Source organism: Diabrotica virgifera, chromosome 10, assembly GCF_917563875.1.
Source record: "Diabrotica virgifera virgifera chromosome 10, PGI_DIABVI_V3a".
Taxonomy (NCBI): Eukaryota; Metazoa; Arthropoda; class Insecta; order Coleoptera; family Chrysomelidae; genus Diabrotica; species Diabrotica virgifera.
In genome coordinates, this window is record NC_065452.1 from 28,512,848 (window position 1) to 28,532,612 (window position 19,765).

The 19,765-nt window shown below is 34.6% G+C and overlaps 1 protein-coding gene across 1 annotated transcript; it reads left to right on the forward strand.

Moving 5' to 3' along the window:
* Positions 1-975: 975 nt before the first annotated feature.
* Positions 976-13,278, forward strand: LOC126893006 (uncharacterized). Its single transcript, XM_050662942.1, has 3 exons — positions 976-2,412; positions 2,539-3,102; positions 13,273-13,278. The coding sequence occupies exons 1-3, from the start codon at positions 976-978 to the stop codon at positions 13,276-13,278; spliced, it is 2,007 nt and encodes a 668-aa protein (XP_050518899.1).
* Positions 13,279-19,765: the final 6,487 nt, after the last annotated feature.

Sequence of the window (19,765 nt, forward strand, 5' to 3'; positions counted from 1 at the left end):
CAAAGAAGTGTAACATGTGTTTTGCCCTTTTCAGGGCGAATAGTGTAAACTAAACTATCAAAGATAATAGTGCAGAGATTTGAATAGAATTTCAGTAGTCTCTTTCTGCTCTCCGAGTTGAACACTTTGTTCGCTTGTGCGTCTCTCTTCGCCGTAAAAATACTCTCTCCGCAATAATTAATAGATTAAAAAGACTCGTACTCTCTCTCGTTCGCTATTAAGAATATCATTTATCGTTAAGCCGCTTATTTGTTAAATTCGTTGTTTTTTTTGTTAATAAATGTTTTGTTCGCCAGATACCCTTATTTATCGCTAATACACAACCCTTTCTATCGTATTAATTAGCACCTTTAAAACCAGACCAAATCAAATTATTCGAACCAGTTCTCCTAAAAGTTCACTATTTTGTTTATATCGAAGGACGGGACATACGGGTGTGGTCCTAAAATATTCACCTATGTCCAATTAGGCAAAAGGTAATAATTAAACCATTTTTGCCACGGTGGGGTGAGATTGAATAAAAACTCACACCATTTGATGGTCTACATCGACCCGGATTTTGGTTTGGTTTTCGTGTTTGTGCCGCTTTTTCGGACATTTTTGTGTGTAATACCTCTACAAGACTTGTTAGTTCGCGTCGCGATAAACTCTAAGTAAAAGGAAGTGAAGTTATTGTGTGTGGTTAGTAGCTGCCGCCTGTTGCTTTATCAATTGGACTAATTTGGTGAGCTCTTTCCATTTTTTAATTGTTGATCTTTTATTGCTGATCCAAGGTAAACTCTGCTCAAAGACATTTTACGGTCAAAAACACTTTTGTAGACATTTAACGTAGACGCTGTATCTCTCTGTGAAACTTAGACTCTTATTCTCTCGCCGCGCTTGTTAATTGACAAAAAACTCTCCAGTGTAATTTAGATTTTACCGCGTATCGATAGACTCTCTCTCGCCGTGTGTTCAATCGAATTCGGGATAGAAATGGAAGACCTCAAGAAAAAAAGGACGCCTTTGAAGGCTAAAATTACAAGGATCGAAAACTGGCTCTCACAAAAGGCTAGTACGGAAAAGGATGCGCTACAATTTCAATTTCGGCAAACAGAATTAAAAACCTGTTTTTTAAAATATGAAGAAATAATGGATCAGATAGACGAGATTGATGAAGCCGGTACTGAAGCAGAAGACAGGGTAACAACTGAGCAAAAATATTTCTCTATTCTCGCGGGCCTACAGCGTAAGATGGACGAGTTATTGTTGGGCCCCCCTCCTCTCAGATCAAATAGCACTCAGTCAACTGTGGCCACTGCTAAGGTTAGGCTTCCGGAGATCACCATGCAAACGTTCTGCGGGTCATTCTCTGAGTTCAACTCGTTCTACCAGCTCTTCGAGACGCTAATAGTGAACAATGAAGAACTCAATAATGTGCAACGATTTATTTACCTTAAATCGTTCCTGCGAAATGAACCCCTCCAGTTGATCGACAACATCGAAGTTATCGACGAAAATTTCGATATAGCTGTAAAAACTCTCAAAGATCGTTACGAAAACAAATCGCGAGTGATTAGCTTACACATTCAAAAATTGTTAAAGGCTCCATCTCTAGTTAAAAGTAATTCAAAGGCATTACGCGAATTTTTAACTCTAGCTCAGCAGACGCTGCTCGCTTTGAAAAATATGTCCGTACCAATTGAGCATTGGGATTTACTATTAATTGAAATATTTTTACAAAAATTAGATTTTTCTACACATAGGGCCTTTGAATATGATATTGGGACAAAGACCTTACCTACCCTTTCACAGTTTTTTAAATTTCTCGAGAAAAAGTGTGATATTCAGGAAAAATTAAATGTTTCAGATCATGATAAAAAGGTTAATAACAGGTCTCAATCAAAAACATCTTTCTTCTCATCAGTTGACCAACCATCACACTCTTTCTCTGATAATAATTGTACTTTTTGCAGAAGTAATGCTCATAAGGTTTATCAGTGTAATGATTTTAAATGCCTCTCTTTACAGGAAAAATTTAATTTTGTAAAAGGTAAGAAACTGTGTTTTAATTGTTTGGGTAGTAAACATTTCTCTCAAGATTGCGGCTCTACTCGATCATGTACTTTGTGTGGGGGTCATCATCACTCATCCCTCCATGGAACCTCTGAAAATGTCTCTTCCTCTAGGAACATCAATAGGCAAGCTCTCTCTCGTGAGCGCAATGCTCAAACTCCTCAAAATTCTCAAGGTGCTTCTCGTGTTGTCGCTCCCATATCTACTCAGCATTCTTTTAATAATCGCAGCCAAAATGAAGCTTCTACTAGCTCATCCAGACCTCCTTTAGATATGCAAAAGTCTCCAGATTCTCAGGCAGCCACATCTCTCTCCGCTTTATCAGTTAAAACTGATGTATTGTTGGCTACCGCTTTAGTAACCGTTTATTCGAAAGACGGCAGACCCATGCATGCCAGAGCGCTCCTAGATAATGGGAGCCAACATTCGTTTATCTCTCGTGATTTGGTTGAGAAGTTAAAACTCATCCCTTATTTTAAACAGCTACAGATATCAACCATATCCGAAAACACCTCACTCTCAAACGAAATGTTAAACTTAGAATTTTTCCCCTATAATGTAAAGGACAGAAGTTTTAAAACTTCTTTCGCTGTACTCGATAGTATAACTTGTAGGCTTCCTAGAGCTACTATAGATAGAAGTAAAATAAAAGTCCCACAGGATCTCACTCTCGCAGATCCCTCGTATTCTGTTCCGGGTAAAATTGATTTGCTTCTAGCTGGTGATATCTATAGTGAATTATTGACGGATGGATTTATACGGTTAGGAAAAAATCTTCCCATTCTTCAGAATACTCACTTAGGCTATGTTATTTTTGGTACAATTAATCCTCAGGTTTTTCACCGTAATTCACATTTGGCTATCTCTCAGTCAAATGTTTCTCTCTTTGTTCAATCCGAACCCGAAGAAAATCAGTTGGATAAGTTGCTTCAACAATTTTTCGAAATTGAAGAAGTTCCCCTCGTTAGTAAATTAACTCCCGATGAAGAATTAGCGGAACAAATATTTAGCAAAACTACTCTTGTATTACCTTCAGGCCGCTTTCAAGTAAATCTTCCATTTGTCTCTGAAAACGCTAATAAAATGTTAGGTGAATCCTTTAAAATGGCCTTTAAAAGATTTATGAAATTAGAACATAGGCTCTTAAAAAACGAAAGTACATACGCTCAATATAAATCTTTCATTAATGAATATCTTCTTCTCGAACATGCGAAAATAGTGCCTCTCTCTCTCACCAACGAAAAGTTAGAAAATAAATATTTTCTACCGCATCACTGTGTGTTTAAGGAAGAATCTTTAACAACAAAGCTTAGGGTTGTTTTTGATGGTTCGATGAAAAGCTCTAGTGGTTATTCGCTCAATGATATTTTACTCAAAGGTCCTACTCTTCAACCGGAACTTTTTGACATTTTGCTACGGTTTAGATTGTATTCCTTCGTTTTTACAACGGATATACAAAAAATGTATAGACAAGTTAGAATAAATCCTGCTCAAACCTCTCTTTTAAATATTCTGTGGCGTGACTCCCCTGAAAAAGACATTGCGTGTCTTGAATTGCAAACCGTCACGTATGGAACTAAAAGCGCTAGCTTTCAGAGTACTCGCTGTTTAATGGAACTGGCACAAACTCATCAGATTGAGTATCCTCTGGCCAGTGATGCTCTTCAAAATAGTTGTTACATTGATGACATTCTCTATGGCGCTAATGATGTACAGACTCTCCTTAAAGCTCATAAGGAAATAACTAGTTTGCTTGGAACCGCTTGTATCTCTCTCCATAAATGGTGTTCTAACTCAGACTTGTTTTTAAAAAATATCTCTTCTCTCTCTTCGAACACTACTTATGTAATAGCTCCAGATAATGGCTCCAATAAGGTTTTAGGTTTATGTTGGAATCCTATTCTTGACACCTTCTCAATCTCTCTCCCAAATTTTACCTTAAAGGACTCGTACACCAAGAGAGAAGTACTGTCAATGATTGCCCAAATATTTGATCCTCAAGGCCTAATTAACCCAGTTACAGTTGTCGCTAAATTAATTATGCAAAAAATTTGGATTTCCAAAATTAATTGGAACGATATCATAGATGCAGATACGTTGCATGAGTGGCTAAATTTTGTTCGCAGTCTCTCGCATTTTAAGGATTTAAATATACCTCGGTGTCTCTTCTTAAGTCAAGAAATCACCAGTGTTGAGATTCACTCATTCTCGGATGCAAGTTTAAAGGCCTATGGAGCTTGCATTTACCTACGTGTGATTTATAGATCAGAACAAGTATCTTGTTCACTTTTAGCATCTAAGAGTCGTGTTGCTCCGCTAAAACCCTTGACTCTCCCAAGATTGGAACTCATGGGTGCGCTATTGTGTAGTAAGCTCACAGCAAGGATTGCTAATATTATTGAAGAAAAACTCTCTCGCTTAGACTCTATTAATATGTGGTCGGATTCAGAAATTGTTCTCGCTTGGCTTCGTTCGCATCCCTCTCGTTGGACTCAATTTGTAGCAAATAGGGTTGCACAAATTTTAGATAATTCTCCTAACGCTCATTGGAGGCACGTACGATCCAAAGAGAATCCTGCCGACATACTCTCCCGAGGAATGCTACCCGCTGAAATACTTAAATCTTCTTTGTGGTTTCATGGTCCTCAATTTTTGAATCAATCTCGGTTGGATTTGTTGAAATACAATCCAAAAGTTTATACCTCCAAGTTACCCGAAGAAAGGAAAGTAACTCTTCACATTCGAAATGATCAAATAGATTTTTTCACCTCTCTTTCTGATAGGTTCTCTAATTTTTCAAGGTTTGTAAGAACTTTAGCATTTATATTCAGGTTTGCCAATAATGCCAAATCGCCTTCTCATAAGTTATCAAATTCTCTTGAAGTAAGCGAACTTCAAAACGCTGAACTGAAGATTGTTAAGATGCTTCAGTATTCTTCTTTCTCGCTTGAGATTTCTGAGATTAAAAAAGGTAAAACTCTATCCAATAAGTCTATTTTACGCTTAAACCCCTTTTTGGATGAAAATGAAATGCTGCGTGTAGGAGGTCGCCTTGGTAACTCAGACGTCACATTTGATCAAAAATATCCTCTTCTCCTTCCCTCAAAAAATCGTGTAGTACGTCTCATTCTTCAGAGAGAACATATCAGACTTTGTCACTCTGGTCCTCAAAATACTTTATCTCAAATTCGACTTAAATATTGGCCTTTAAATGGACTACGTGAAGTTAAAAAGGTCATACACCAATGTATGGTTTGTTTTAGATTTAATGCCAAACCCGCTATTCAGATTATGGCAGATTTACCAAAGGAACGTTTGCAATCCTCTCGAGTATTCGCTCATGTCGGATTAGATTTTGGCGGTCCCTTTCACATCAAAGCTTCCAAACTCCGCAAAGCTCCTTTGATAAAATCTTATATTGCTCTTTTCGTTTGTCTATCGACTCGAGCTGTTCACATTGAAGTCGTGTCCGGCCTTTCTACAGAGACGTTTCTTCTCGCTCTAAAACGTTTTATTAGCCGTAGAGGCCTCCCTCAGACTATATTCAGTGACAACGCCACGAACTTTTTGGGAGCTCGTAATCAGTTGTTTGAACTTTATAAGTTTTTAAAAGAAAAAGAAAACTCTCGCTCTATTAATGATTTTTTGGCATCATCGCATATTCGCTGGAAAACCATAGTTCCTCGAGCCCCTCATCATGGTGGCATCTGGGAAAGCGCTATAAAGAGCGCAAAGCATCATATCCGTAGACTCATGGGTGATATTAAGCTCACTTTTGAAGAATTTACCACTGTTCTCACTCAAATTGAAGCTGTGCTCAACTCTCGACCGCTTTGCTCCCTCTCAAATGATCCCTCTGATCTAACCTATCTGACCCCTGGACATTTCTTGATTGGACAATCTCTTACGTCATTTCCTGAAAGGGATGTAATCCACATTCCCGAAAATAGATTAAGTTTATGGCAACATCTCTCTAAACTCCAGCAAATGTTTTGGAAAAAATGGTCAATTGACTACTTGAACAGACTCCAAAATCGCCCTAAATGGTTTCTTCCTCATAAGAACCTAGAGCCCAACGATCTCGTCTTGTTGATTGAAGATAACACTCCTCCTCTTTACTGGGCTCTAGCAAGAGTGATTGATGTCTTTCCCGGAAAGGATGGCCGAGTAAGAGTTGCATCGGTCAAAACTAAAGATGGAGTCTTCAAGCGCTCTATTAATAAATTGTGTCCTCTACCAAATGACTGTTAAAATTAAGTTAAGTTGAGTGTTTTCGCTTAAGAACGTTGTAAGTTGATTTATGTTAGGTTAGGTTTATGTTAAAGCCAGTGCTTCAACGCGGGGGAGTATGTTGTGAAAACAACAGTTATTTACATTAATTTGCTTTTATAAAAATATCTCTCTGTAAATCTGTTGGGACAATCTGTATTGTGTTTAAAATATTTAATTCTCTGAAAAACTTGAGTGTAGCGTTGTGTGTTTCATAAAATAGACATCTGCATTTTTATCGTTTCGGGGTAAAAGCAGGTCATTTTGCCAAAGAAGTGTAACATGTGTTTTGCCCTTTTCAGGGCGAATAGTGTAAACTAAACTATCAAAGATAATAGTGCAGAGATTTGAATAGAATTTCAGTAGTCTCTTTCTGCTCTCCGAGTTGAACACTTTGTTCGCTTGTGCGTCTCTCTTCGCCGTAAAAATACTCTCTCCGCAATAATTAATAGATTAAAAAGACTCGTACTCTCTCTCGTTCGCTATTAAGAATATCATTTATCGTTAAGCCGCTTATTTGTTAAATTCGTTGTTTTTTTTGTTAATAAATGTTTTGTTCGCCAGATACCCTTATTTATCGCTAATACACAACCCTTTCTATCGTATTAATTAGCACCTTTAAAACCAGACCAAATCAAATTATTCGAACCAGTTCTCCTAAAAGTTCACTATTTTGTTTATATCGAAGGACGGGACATACGGGTGTGGTCCTAAAATATTCACCTATGTCCAATTAGGCAAAAGGTAATAATTAAACCATTTTTGCCACGGTGGGGTGAGATTGAATAAAAACTCACACCAGTTGGTCAACGAGAAAAACCTGAACATAACAGTAGAACTGTTCAACGCTATCTATACTACGGGAATTATCTCTAGAGAAATGTTGACATCAGCATTTGTGTGTTTGCCAAAGAAAGTGGATGCCAAAGAATGCAGTGACTATGGAACCATAAGCTTAATGTCATATACCTTGAAAATCCTGCTAAAAATTATCCACGCCAAAATACACTCTGAACTGGAGCTGGATATTAGTGACACTCAGTATGGGTTCCGCAATGGTATGGGTACCAGAGAGGCATTATTGTCCTTCAACGTGCGGACACATAAATGTTTGGATGTTAACCGTCCTCTTTAAGTCTGTTTTATAGACTACAATAAAGCATTTGATAAAGTAAAACATGATCGACACATGGAAATTCTTAAAACTAAAAACCTAGATGAATGAGATTTAAGACTAATAACAAACCTCTATTAGAATCAGCGAGCAATAGTAAGAATTGAAAAAGAAACATCTGAATAAATGGAAATAAAGAGAGGAGTCAGGCAAGGATGCATACTATCACCTCTATTATTTAACGCTTATTCTGAAGAGGTAATGCGAGAAACTCTGGAAGATGAAACAGTAGGCATAAGAGTAAATGGAGTCTTAGTTAACAACATCAGATATGCAGATGATACAGTAATAATAGCCGATAGTTTACAATACCTGCAAAGACTCATGAGTAAAATAGTAAGGTGTAGCAGGGAGTACGGACTCTCTCTCAATATCAAAAAGAGGAAGTTTATAAAAATTAGTAAAAACAGCCATAATACTAACATTAACAAAATCTTGATAGTAAAGGGCCAGCAAATCGAAAGAGTAAAAAGTACACTTACCTAGGAACACTTATAACAGAAAATAATAACTACACTGCAGAAATCAAAATCAGAATCGAAAAAGCACGTTCTAATTTTATGAAAATGAAAAAGGTCCAATGTAGCAAAGATTTAATATTATCTCTTAAAGTACGATTAACAAAATGTTACGTATACAGTGTACTTTACTATGGAGTGGAATCATGGACGTTAAATTTAGAGACAATGAGACAACTTAACGCCTTTGAAATGTGGACCTATAGAAGAATTATGAGGGTGTCCTGGGTAGATAGAGTTACGAATAATGAAGTACTGAGAAGAATAGGTGAAGAGAAGGAAGTTGAACTTACACTTAAAGATAGAAAACTACAGTATCTCGGACATGTGATGAGGGGCGAGAAGTATGGCATCCTGCGACTCATAATTCAAGGAAAGATATATGGCAGAAAAAGCATCGGAAGAAGACGAATTTAATGGCTGAAGAACCTGAGAGAATGGTTTGGATGCAGTTCAAAACAACTATTTAGAGCTACTGCCTTAAAAATTAAAATAGCTATGATGATTGCCAACATCCGTAGCGGAGATGGCACCTGAAGAAGAAGAAGTAACACAACACCAATAATTGTATAGTCACAAGAAAAGAATAAAGCAAGTCAGACTGCTAAGAATTTTGCTATGCGCAAAGTCAACTATTACAAAGTGTAGTAACTTTTTCCTTTTTTATTTCGTTTTCCTATTGCAAACCAACAAACTGTCTTTTTCAGCTGATCTTCTAAAGCTATTTTGCCTATTGTTGCATTTCAGTCGGTCAATATTATCGGTGCCGCTCAAAATCCCGACAGCCAAAATCCCGACAGCCAAAATCCCGAAGGCCAAAACACCGACACGCCAGAGTCCCGACACGCCAGAATCCCGACAGGCCAAAATCCCGACATGCCACAATCCTTGCATAAGTAAAAATTCCGACTTTTGTTTAATACTTTTAATACAAAATACTTTTGTTTAGTAACAAAAAATAAAAAACAGATGGCCATAAACAAAAAACAAGAAATAAATTATTATATGTAAAAGTAATTATATGTTAAAAAGAAACTTATCAAACCTGTCGGGATCCTGGCGTGTCGGGATTCTGGCCGTCGGGATTGTGGCTGTCGGGATTTTGGCTGTCGGGATTTTGGGATAGACTCCAATATTATGACTGGTTCCTTCTTGAGAATATTAGCAATATATCTACTTTTTCTTTCCACAGCTAGTTAAAATTCATTACTTGTTTAATTAGTTTCAAATTTACTATAGTACGTATAGTTTCAGTACGTCGTATCTGTTCCATTTCCGTACTTGTATGAAATACAGGAATGCTTGTGTCGACGGTTAAACTGCAAAACCTCGTAAGTCGATTTTTGGTCCATTATTACTTTTATACTTTGTTGGTTTATACTTTTACATATCTTTTAAACTACGAAAGCTTGTAAGTCAATATTTAAATTTGATGGTGCTAGTAGCGACATCTAAAAAAACGTCATAAGTAAAATTTTATGTTACAAAACCTCGTAAGTTGCATTTTTATAAGACAAAACCTAGTAAGTTTAATGATAGTTTAAGATTTTAAGTAACAAAACCTGGTAAGTCGCTCTTTGACAAAAAAAACAATATTACTGAATTTTACTTAACGGTAATGGAATCGTTACCTAAAAAGAACCCTACACACACAAAATGAATAAATTGAATCTTACATAAAGAAGCCAAAATGTTTTTCATCTCTCCTCTAAAGTTACATAAAACTGACTTACGAGGTTTTGCAGTTTAACCGCCGGTGTGTCATATTCTATAGATTTAAATAATATTTATCGCATAGCGTCTATACGTTCTTTTCCATATCTAAACCTTAAGTGTTTCTTTTTCTATTTTTCTTTAATACCTCAATTCTGTACCATTTATATAACATATATATCTTCGTTTAATTTGGTATTCAGTGTAAACACTTATGTTTTACATTCATCCCTTTTAACATACATATAAATTTATAATAGGGGCGTTCGCGGGTACAGTTGACAAATTCTCGCCGACAATTTCTAACCTCACTTAATATAAATAATATCATTAATAGATAAATAAACAAGGTATATTTACTTTTAATTAATATTAATAACTAATTATTAAATTATAATAGGTAAATATACCTTGTATATTTATCTATTAACGATATTATTTATATTATTTTAAAGTGCGCAGGCGTTTTCTGACAATTTATCGAATTTTCTGACAATTTTCAGGTACCCGCGAACGCACTTAATAGGTGCGTTCACGGGTAGAGTTGACAAGTTGTCGCCGACAATTTCTAACCTCACTTAATATAAATAATACCGTTAATAGATAAATATACAAGGTATATTTACTTTTAATTAATATTAATAATTAATTATTAAATTATACTAGGTAAATATACCTTATATATTTATCTATTAACGATATTATTTATATCATTTTAAAGTGCGCATGCGTTTTGCTGCTAGTTTGTCGCCGACAAGTCGCCGACAGGCTCCAGCGAACGCACTTAATAAGTACGTTCGCGGGTGCCTGTCGACGACTAGTCGGCGACAAATTAGCAGCAAAACGCATGCGCACTTTAAAATGATATAAATAATATCGTTAATAGATAAATATACCAGGTATATTTACCTAGTATAATTTAATAATTAGTGTTAAATATTAATTAAAAGTAAATATACCTTGTTTATTTATCTTTTAACGGTATTATTTACATTAAGTGAGGTTAGAAATTGTCGGCGACAATTTGTCAACTGTACCCGCGAACGCACCTAATAAGTGCGTTCGCGGGTGCCTGTCGGCGACTAATCGGCGACAAATTAGCAGAAAAACGCATGCGCACTTTAAAATTATATAAATAATATCGTTAATAGGTAAATATACAAGATATATTTACCTAGTATTATTTAATAATTAGTTATTAATATTAATTAAATGTAAACATACCTTGTATATTTATCTATTAACGGTATTATTTATATTAAGTGAGGTTAGAAACTGTCTGCGACAATGTGTCAACTGTACCCGCGAACGCAACTATTAAAAACCATTTATAATTTATCCTGAAAATCCGGCAACACTACGAAAATCACGTCAAACGAATTCACCTACAACGGCTTTACGAGAACATGACCAATAACAACAACACAGTTAAATTGATAACTTCAGTTATTGGTTTAATTCACAGTAAAAAAGGATTAACATTTATATATGAACATTAGTAATGAATTATTACCGATTATATAAAAAAAACCAATAAAAGGTAACTCAAACTTCATTGACCATCATAAACCTATAATATTTGATGACGTATTATGTGTGTATTATTTTTTATTTCTATTTAAACACGTATATATCATATCAAATTTACATAGTTTATTTTAATATGTATCACTTTATTAACAACTTTTTAAATTTTATTTGAAATATTATTATAATGTTAATTGAAACTAGTCATGAGCCTTTCTTGTGTTCTACGAAATAATAAAATTGAAAAATCTACCTATAGTGTTCTATGCCCATGATATGGTTATCTTTAGATCTATTGAAGACGGGTTTGACAATTCGTAAAATATAATGTCGGGTAAACGGGGGTTTCGTTTAATTATTTAATAAAATATCAAATAATATGTGTTTAGTAGTGAAATATAAGTGAATACAAATACATCTGATGGCATATTCAAGGTTTATTGGTATGTTAACTTAATAGAGTTTAGATTACTTTAATATGTCGGCTCTAAAAATTTGAAAGAATAGAATAGATAGCTAGATAGTGGTTTGTGAATTTTTGTATAAATATGCAACTAGATTTTGACTGATACCTACATCATCATCATACTATTATAAGTAATTCAAATTAGATATTGAAAACAGTTTCCAACAAAATTTTACAATTATAGTTAATTATTTTTTCAAAATTTGAAGCTAAAGATTCTTTGTTTGTTAGCGTCCAGTACTTCAAAATATATAGATAGTCTATTATGTAACTCTGTACGGTCAGATACTCAGATAGGTAGGCAGATATTACTTATGGCTATTAAACAAATTACCAAACTTATTACATCGAATACTTATTGTATTTATATAAACTGCTCGTCAAAAGTTAGGGATATAGAAAATTATGCTGATTTTCATAGTTAATTTTTTCGCGAAGAGACGGATTCCGCTGTTTTTTTTTATTTTAGCCCTTTCTTTAGTATTTACACAGTTGTGCAAAGGTTTACTCAAACTTATTGTTTGTACTTATACCGGGTGGAAGAAAAAAATATGTTTTTCTTGTGTTAAGTTTGCCTAGGGAGAACGAGGTACAAATGTGAGTATACATCAGAATATTATTGTAGTCTTATGTTTTGTGAACATGCTGTTGTTTGAATGTCCCTGATACCTTTAGAAACACAAAAAAAATAGACGGTTTTGTAATTTAACAATTGTTTTAACCGAAACAAAAGTTTGAGACACCTTGTAGGGAGAAAAAGGCACAAAGGCGAGTATACCCCGATATTATGTTGTAGTCTCATATTTTTTGAATATTTAATTTTTTTAATTTTTCTGATATCTTTAATAACAAAGAGACTAGACGGTATTACTCTTTAATGTTTTTCTATGTTTCACATGTGTGATGTGACGCATGTCGTCAGTTCAGAGTAATATCGTCTAGTTTCTTTGTTATTAAAGATATCAGAGAAATTAAAAAAATAAAATATTCACAAAATATGAGACTACAACAAAATATCGAGGATACTCACCTTTGTGCCTTTTTCTCCCTACAAGGTGTCTCAAACATTTATTTCGGTTAAAACACATGTTAAATTACAAAACCGTCTATTTTTTATTTTTAAAGATATCAGGGACATTCAAAAAACAAAATGTTCACAAAACATAAGACTACAATACGATTTCGATATATACTCCCATTTGTACCTCGTCCTCCCTACAGGGCGACTCAAACTTAACATAAGAAAAACATTTCTTTTTTTCCACCCGGTATAAGTACAAAAAAAAGTTTGAGTAAACCTTTGCATAACTGTGTAAATACTAAAGAAAAGTCTAAAATAATAAAAAAAAAATAGCGGAATCCAGCAAAAATTCAGCAGAATTTTCTATATCCCTAACTTTGGACGAGCAGTTTACTTGGATTGCCATCGGTTTATTAATCAGATTAACACATTTATTATTTCATTTTATTATTTCCACTGTTTTGCTTCTTCGAATTAAACTAACAGTTAACATATTTATACTATATTAATCTGTTAGAAATTTTTGTAGCTGTGATGTCAGTGTTTCGGCCTAATACTAGTTAGTGATTCAAGCCCACACTCAAGAAATCTTTTTTTTTTTCTCGTTTGTTTTACTTAGAGAAATAAATAATTCATAGAAAATATAGAAAATACTTCGTATTGTTGCTTTATTAGGCATTCGTTTGAACTACGGTAATCGGTAAGTGAGTATTTCGGACATCTATGGTGAAGTGTAGAGGCCGTCAGACGTGAGAACTTTTTTGAGGCACAGTTTGGAGGAGACCAAGGCTCTAATTGGGCTGTAGCGCCATTGGAGGTGCCGTGGCGAGGTGCGGGCAACGTGGGTGGTAAGGTGCGTGCGAGGTGCGTGGCGAAGTGCTTGACAAGGTGCGTGGTGAGATGCGTGGTGAGGTGCGTGGTGGAATGCATGGTGTAACATGGTACGTTAACCCTTAGCATTGAACAGAACTTCTATAAAATAAAATAAAATATAATATAGTTATACTAATGATCGGCATTGACCGCTATTGAACTTATCTATGTTATTATTTAGATTGTATATATAAATGAACCAGAGAAATGACGACACATTTACATCAATCGATTTGTCACGATGAAGCAAAAATACCTTAGTTATTGTTTACATATAGACCGTTTTTTAATTGTTTAAACGAACACTGTGAAGTTCAAATATAATTATATATTAAGAATGGTTTTTTTATACATCCCGCACTTAGGGCGCAATAACTCAGCCACCAGACGTATTACCACATCATGGCGATCTGCCTAATTGGAAAAGCATGCTAAGCTCCAGCCTTTTTGGACCCGAAGGAAAAATATGCAGAAAATAGTTGTTATAAACTAGAAATGGGAAGCAAAACGTCCAATAGAGAAACGAACCAAAGTCGACACAGGGGAGAAACTTTAAGAGGACAATCCAAAGAAGCGGTCCAGGTGTAAAGAGACAAAGTAAGAATTTATCCTATTTTTATACTTCCTTTATCGAACTTTTATTATTATTTTCAAATTTTTATTATCATGATGGCCCCGAGTATAAGATATTGACATTATGTTATAGGGATTCTAAAATATAACATTATTCTTTAATATTCATTAACATGACAGTTTACTAATGATATAACTTAATATACTTAATATAATTTTATTTTAATTTAATGAGCAATTATTAGATTTAATTTAAATGTCGGCTAATTGGGAAACTTTTGAAAATAAACTAAATAGCCTGTTAAAAGAAAGTGATAAACAGAGTAAAAGAGCATTGAAAAAAGCAATACTCAAAAATATAGAAGTACGATTGGACATAATTAGCAACCTAATCACTACATATAACGCGTTTATTGCACTGGTAAGCAAGAACGAAGGAATCCCTAAAGACGCTCAGCGTACTATTTGTAGCAATTATCTCTGCAAAATCGGGGATAAGGTTATCAGATCTTTCCAAGCTCTAGACTCAAGAATAATAGTTCCCGAGACGATTACACAACGTATAAAGGAAGATATAGTAGAAGCACAGTGCGACAGCGAAACTGAGGAAAACATGGCCTTAAATATGAATGACTTTCTAACTACAGCGAGTAGGGTGTTGCCCAGAGAATTCGATGGAGAAATCGGGAAGCTGCAAGCATTCGTGGATGCATTAGAATTTTTAAAATCGATACAAGAAGGGCACGAAAATACAGCAATAACACTGGTAATATCAAGGCTTATTGGAAAAGCAAGAAGTCTAATCACGACAGAGGATTCCATCGAGAAAATTATAGACACATTAAAGAAAGATATAAAAGGAGATAGCCCTAAATTGGTAATAGCCAAGTTGAATAGGAAGAAACAAGCCCATAGGGACGCGACAACATACGCTACAGAAATAGAGGAATTGGTAGAACAACTGAAAACAACGTATATAGCGGAAGGGATGCCCGGAGACCTGGTTAGAAAATACGGGGCAGAAGCAACAGTCAATACATTGACGCGAAATGCAAGTTCGGAAAAGGTAAGGATAATAATGGAAGCAGGGAAGTTTGACTCACCACAGGAGGCGTTGACAAAATTTTTGTCAATATACACGTCAGATGAGCAGCAGAATAGAGTGCTGAACTATAAGACCAATTTTAGAGGAAACAGTAGTAGAGGTCAGGGCAGAAATTGGAATAGAAACAATTATGAGAGACAGCAAGGAGAATGGCGAAATAACAACGGTACTAGATATAGAGGAGACCCAAGATATAGGAGAAATCAGGAATATTATAATAGGGGAAATGGTAGATCAAATTTTAACAGAGCAAATAATGCCAATATTAGAACTTACGAAAGCGAGAGTACAAGCGAAAATTCGCCTGAGGAAACGCAGTTGGGGTTTTGAATGGAAATAAGGTTAGGGTCAATCCCAACCGTCTCACAAAAGAAAGTAGCTATTATATTTAAAACTTTGACTTAACACTCTCTAACTTCGTAGAAATCTACACAGAAATATCAAATAAAATACACACATTTATACTGGATACAAGAGCAGATATTTCCGTACTAAAAATTGAGGATGATTTCCCACGCCAAGCAATACAGACAAACTCAATAGTCAAAATAAAGGGAGTAACGCAAGGAGAATTGCAAACGTTAGGAAGAGTAGATACTTCACTAAACCTAAATGGAAACACTTTTCTTCATAGCTTCCAGGTAGTTAGGAAAGACTTCCCGATACCCACGGACGGAATAATCGGGAGAGACTTCATAACCAAATATCAATGTATTTTAGACTATTCCAACCTGAAACTACACGTAAAAATCAGTGGCGGCTCGTGACCTCAGTATGCGGGTAGGCGACATATTACATATACACAAATTCTTTTTTTTTTCTAACTTCATCATTATATAACTTATTAGATAAAGAAATATGTCCAGCTAAAGCACTGTCAATAGTTTGATTATTTTTTTCTAACCGTTTTAAACCTAAGCAATTGTTTAAAAATGTTCTTTCGAAGATTCATTTTTTTGACACCAGCTGATAAATTTTTCAAATCTGAATATTCCTGACTCATCCAAGCATTATTTTACCAACAAAAAAGTGAATTTTTAAAATAACTTCCGCTTAACCATTTATGGTTTTCATACCATATTGTTTTAAACGATCTCGAATATGGTCGATTGTCTTTCTTCTTATCTGTCGATAAAATTTTTAAATTTGGTAAAGGCCGACCCATTGAAATAATTTCTAATCTTTCTTGATTATGGCGGCTTGAAAAAGGCGTCTCAATCAAACTGCAGATTATATCCTATAAAATATTCATTTTATTTTAATATGGGCGGTTTCACCAACGACAAAATAGTAGTTTATTCGATTAATAAAAATATTCGGCCAATAAAACTAACACACCTACGTTTCACCAACGTCAAATATGACTTATTTTATTTGTGTCAAATAAAGAGTTACTCTTCGAATAAACTGATAAGTTAACCTCGCTTTAAATTTTAAATATCTATATAATCAAATTTAACGAAGAACATTCGTCATTTTAACTTTAAATTATCAAAATTGTATTGAAACACAATAAAAATAAAATATAATCGACTGATAAATTTTATTCCACCAATAACTAAGTATTCACAGATTTATTTGTTGTTGGTGGTGAATTATTACTAACATAAATTAAAATACCCTTCAATAGACCAATCTTAAATTTGCCTGTTTATTATTCACTTTTCATAAACAAATTTAAATTGTCCTACCTATTTTTATTGAATACTTAACCTACTGACGGCCCAAATCAAAAAACAATTTAAAATAGTTTCACAACACACAAGAGAATCAACTGAGATGTGAGCGATTTTGTTATGCTGAAGGCCTGTACCTGTAGGCTACAAAATCTGGTGCCTAACTTCCTAAAAACTTCGTGGAAATTATGGCCCAGTACCGCCAGAACTTAAGGGCTTTAGCTGGCGTAAAGAGCGACATGGCACGTTAATTCTGTTGCATCGTTGTTCTATTCTAGGCGACGTTTAAAAGTGCCTTACCAATGAATATAGAATCTTAATACTACTACTACAAGGGGAGGACAATAATTACAATTTCGGAGAGAAATTAAAAACTAGTTGTTTTTATTGTAGGTATTGTGTCAAAATTTAACCATTTTGAAATAAGTAATTTATATTAATAATTTATATTATTGTACATTTGAAGAGGTTAGGCGGCGCCTACCTTGCCTACCCCGACGGGCCGCCCCTGGTAAAAATTAGTCTTAATACTCTTGATAACACAGATCAGAACAACATAGCAATTCCACCGAGATGCGAAGTTTATAGATTAATCAATGGATTTAAAGGAATACATGAGAATATAGCCGTAGAACAACAGGAGATTATACAAGGAGTTTTCATAGCAAGATCAATCATTTCAAGAAAAAACCCATATATCAAAATTTTGAATACAAACTATGAGAGTGCGATTATCAATACTAATGACATCAAAACATTGGAGCTGAACCTATTGAACATACAGGGTGTTTCATTAATATTTGTCCATATAGTAACTGGAGAAACCTTAGCACAAAATACGAAGATTTAACCTAAAACACTTAAATAAAATGTGGTTCCTTACTGAGTTACAGGGTGTTTTATCTAAAAATTTAAAAACTTTTTTTGCTCAGAATTTTAAAACTATTCGACGTATCCTTTTCATACTTGGCAGGAAGTATAGGTATTGTACAAACTACTAAATTATGTTAAACAGACGTTTCTGTCGATTACCAGAGGCGTACGACGGGGGAAAGTGAATGGTTAACCCTTTCCAAATTCTACGCCACTGGCGGGATTGCTATTTTAGTTCAATTTTTGGATTATCCAATACTTTCTATGAAAATAATATACTCTTCTTTCGTAACGATAAAGTCATCAGTTTTCGAGATCTTTGAAGTTAAAAATGAAAAGACACGATTATTTTGATTAATGTATTGTGTCGCTTCATTTTTAATTTCAGATATCTCGAAAACTAATCATTTTATCGTTACGAGTGAAGCGTATATTATTTACATAAAAAGTATTGAAAAATAAATAAAAAAATTACATTAAAATAGCAATTTCGTCAGTGGCGTAGAATTTGGGAAGGGTCAACCTGACACTATCCCCTGCCGTACGCCTCTGGTAGTAGCTAGAAACGTTTATTTATCTTAATTTAGTAGGATGTACAGTGCCTACACTTTCTGCCAAGTGTGATAAGGATACGCCAAATAGTTTGAAAGTACTGGGCACAAATAATTTTTAAATTTTAATCATATGAATCATACGATAAATTAATCAAAATAACTGTGCCGTTTCATATTTAACTTCAAATAACTCGAAAACTAATGACTTTATCGTTACCAATGAGGAGTATATTATTTACTTAGAAAGTATTGGAGAATCTAAAAATAGCACTAAAATGGTAATTCCTCCAGTGGCGTAGAATTTGAGAAGGGTCAACCATTTACTATCCCCTGCTGTACGCCTCTGGTAGTAGCTAGAAACGTTTGTTTATCATAATTTAGTAGGGTGTATAATAGTCGCATTTTTTGTCAAGTATGAAAAAGATACGTCGAATAGTTTTAAAATGCTGGGTAAAAAGAGTTTTTAAATTTTTAGATAAAACACCCTGTAACTCAGTAAAGAACCACATTTTATTTAAGTGTTTTAGGTTAAATCTTCGTATTTTGTTCTTAGGTTTCTCCAGTTACTATATGGACAATTATTAATGAAACACCCTGTATACAAGGTAGAGAATGTTATGGAAAACAGGAAGAAAATATTGCAGGAATCACTGAATCTAGAAGTTCCTGAGTATGCGAAAGAGAAACTGGTAGCCTTGTGTGAAGATTTTGCAGACATATTTGCGTTAAAAGACGACATATTAACACATAATAATTTTTACGAACAGAAGCTACGGGTGAAGGATACTACCCCAGTATACATTAAAAATTATCGTACCCCACATTCTCAAACATCGGAAGTCAACGCGCAGGTAAAAAAATGCTAAGGCAAGGTATCGTAGAACCTTCAACGTCGGAATACAACAGTCCAGTAGTCTTAGTACCTAAAAAATCAATAGATGGAAGCAAGGCGTGGAGATTGTGCATCGATTTTAGACAACTTAATAAGAAGTTAGTCACAGATAAATTTCCGTTACCGCGCATAGATGCAATTCTAGATCAATTGGGAAGATCTAGGTCGTTTTCAGTCATAGACCTAATGTCGGGTTTCCACCAAATCCCACTAGAAAAAGCCTCAAGAGAATACACCTCCTTCAGTACAGAGAAAGGATCATTTCAGTACACAAGATTACCATTTGGGTTGAACATAAGCCCAAATAGCTTTTCAAGAATGATGTCGATAGCATTCTCAGGATTGACACCCGAAAAAGCATTCCTATTTATGGACGATATAGTTGTAATAGGCATATCAGAAAATCATCACTTAACAAACTTAAGAAAGGTATTCGAAACATGCCGGAAATTCAACCTAAAACTAAATCCTGAAAA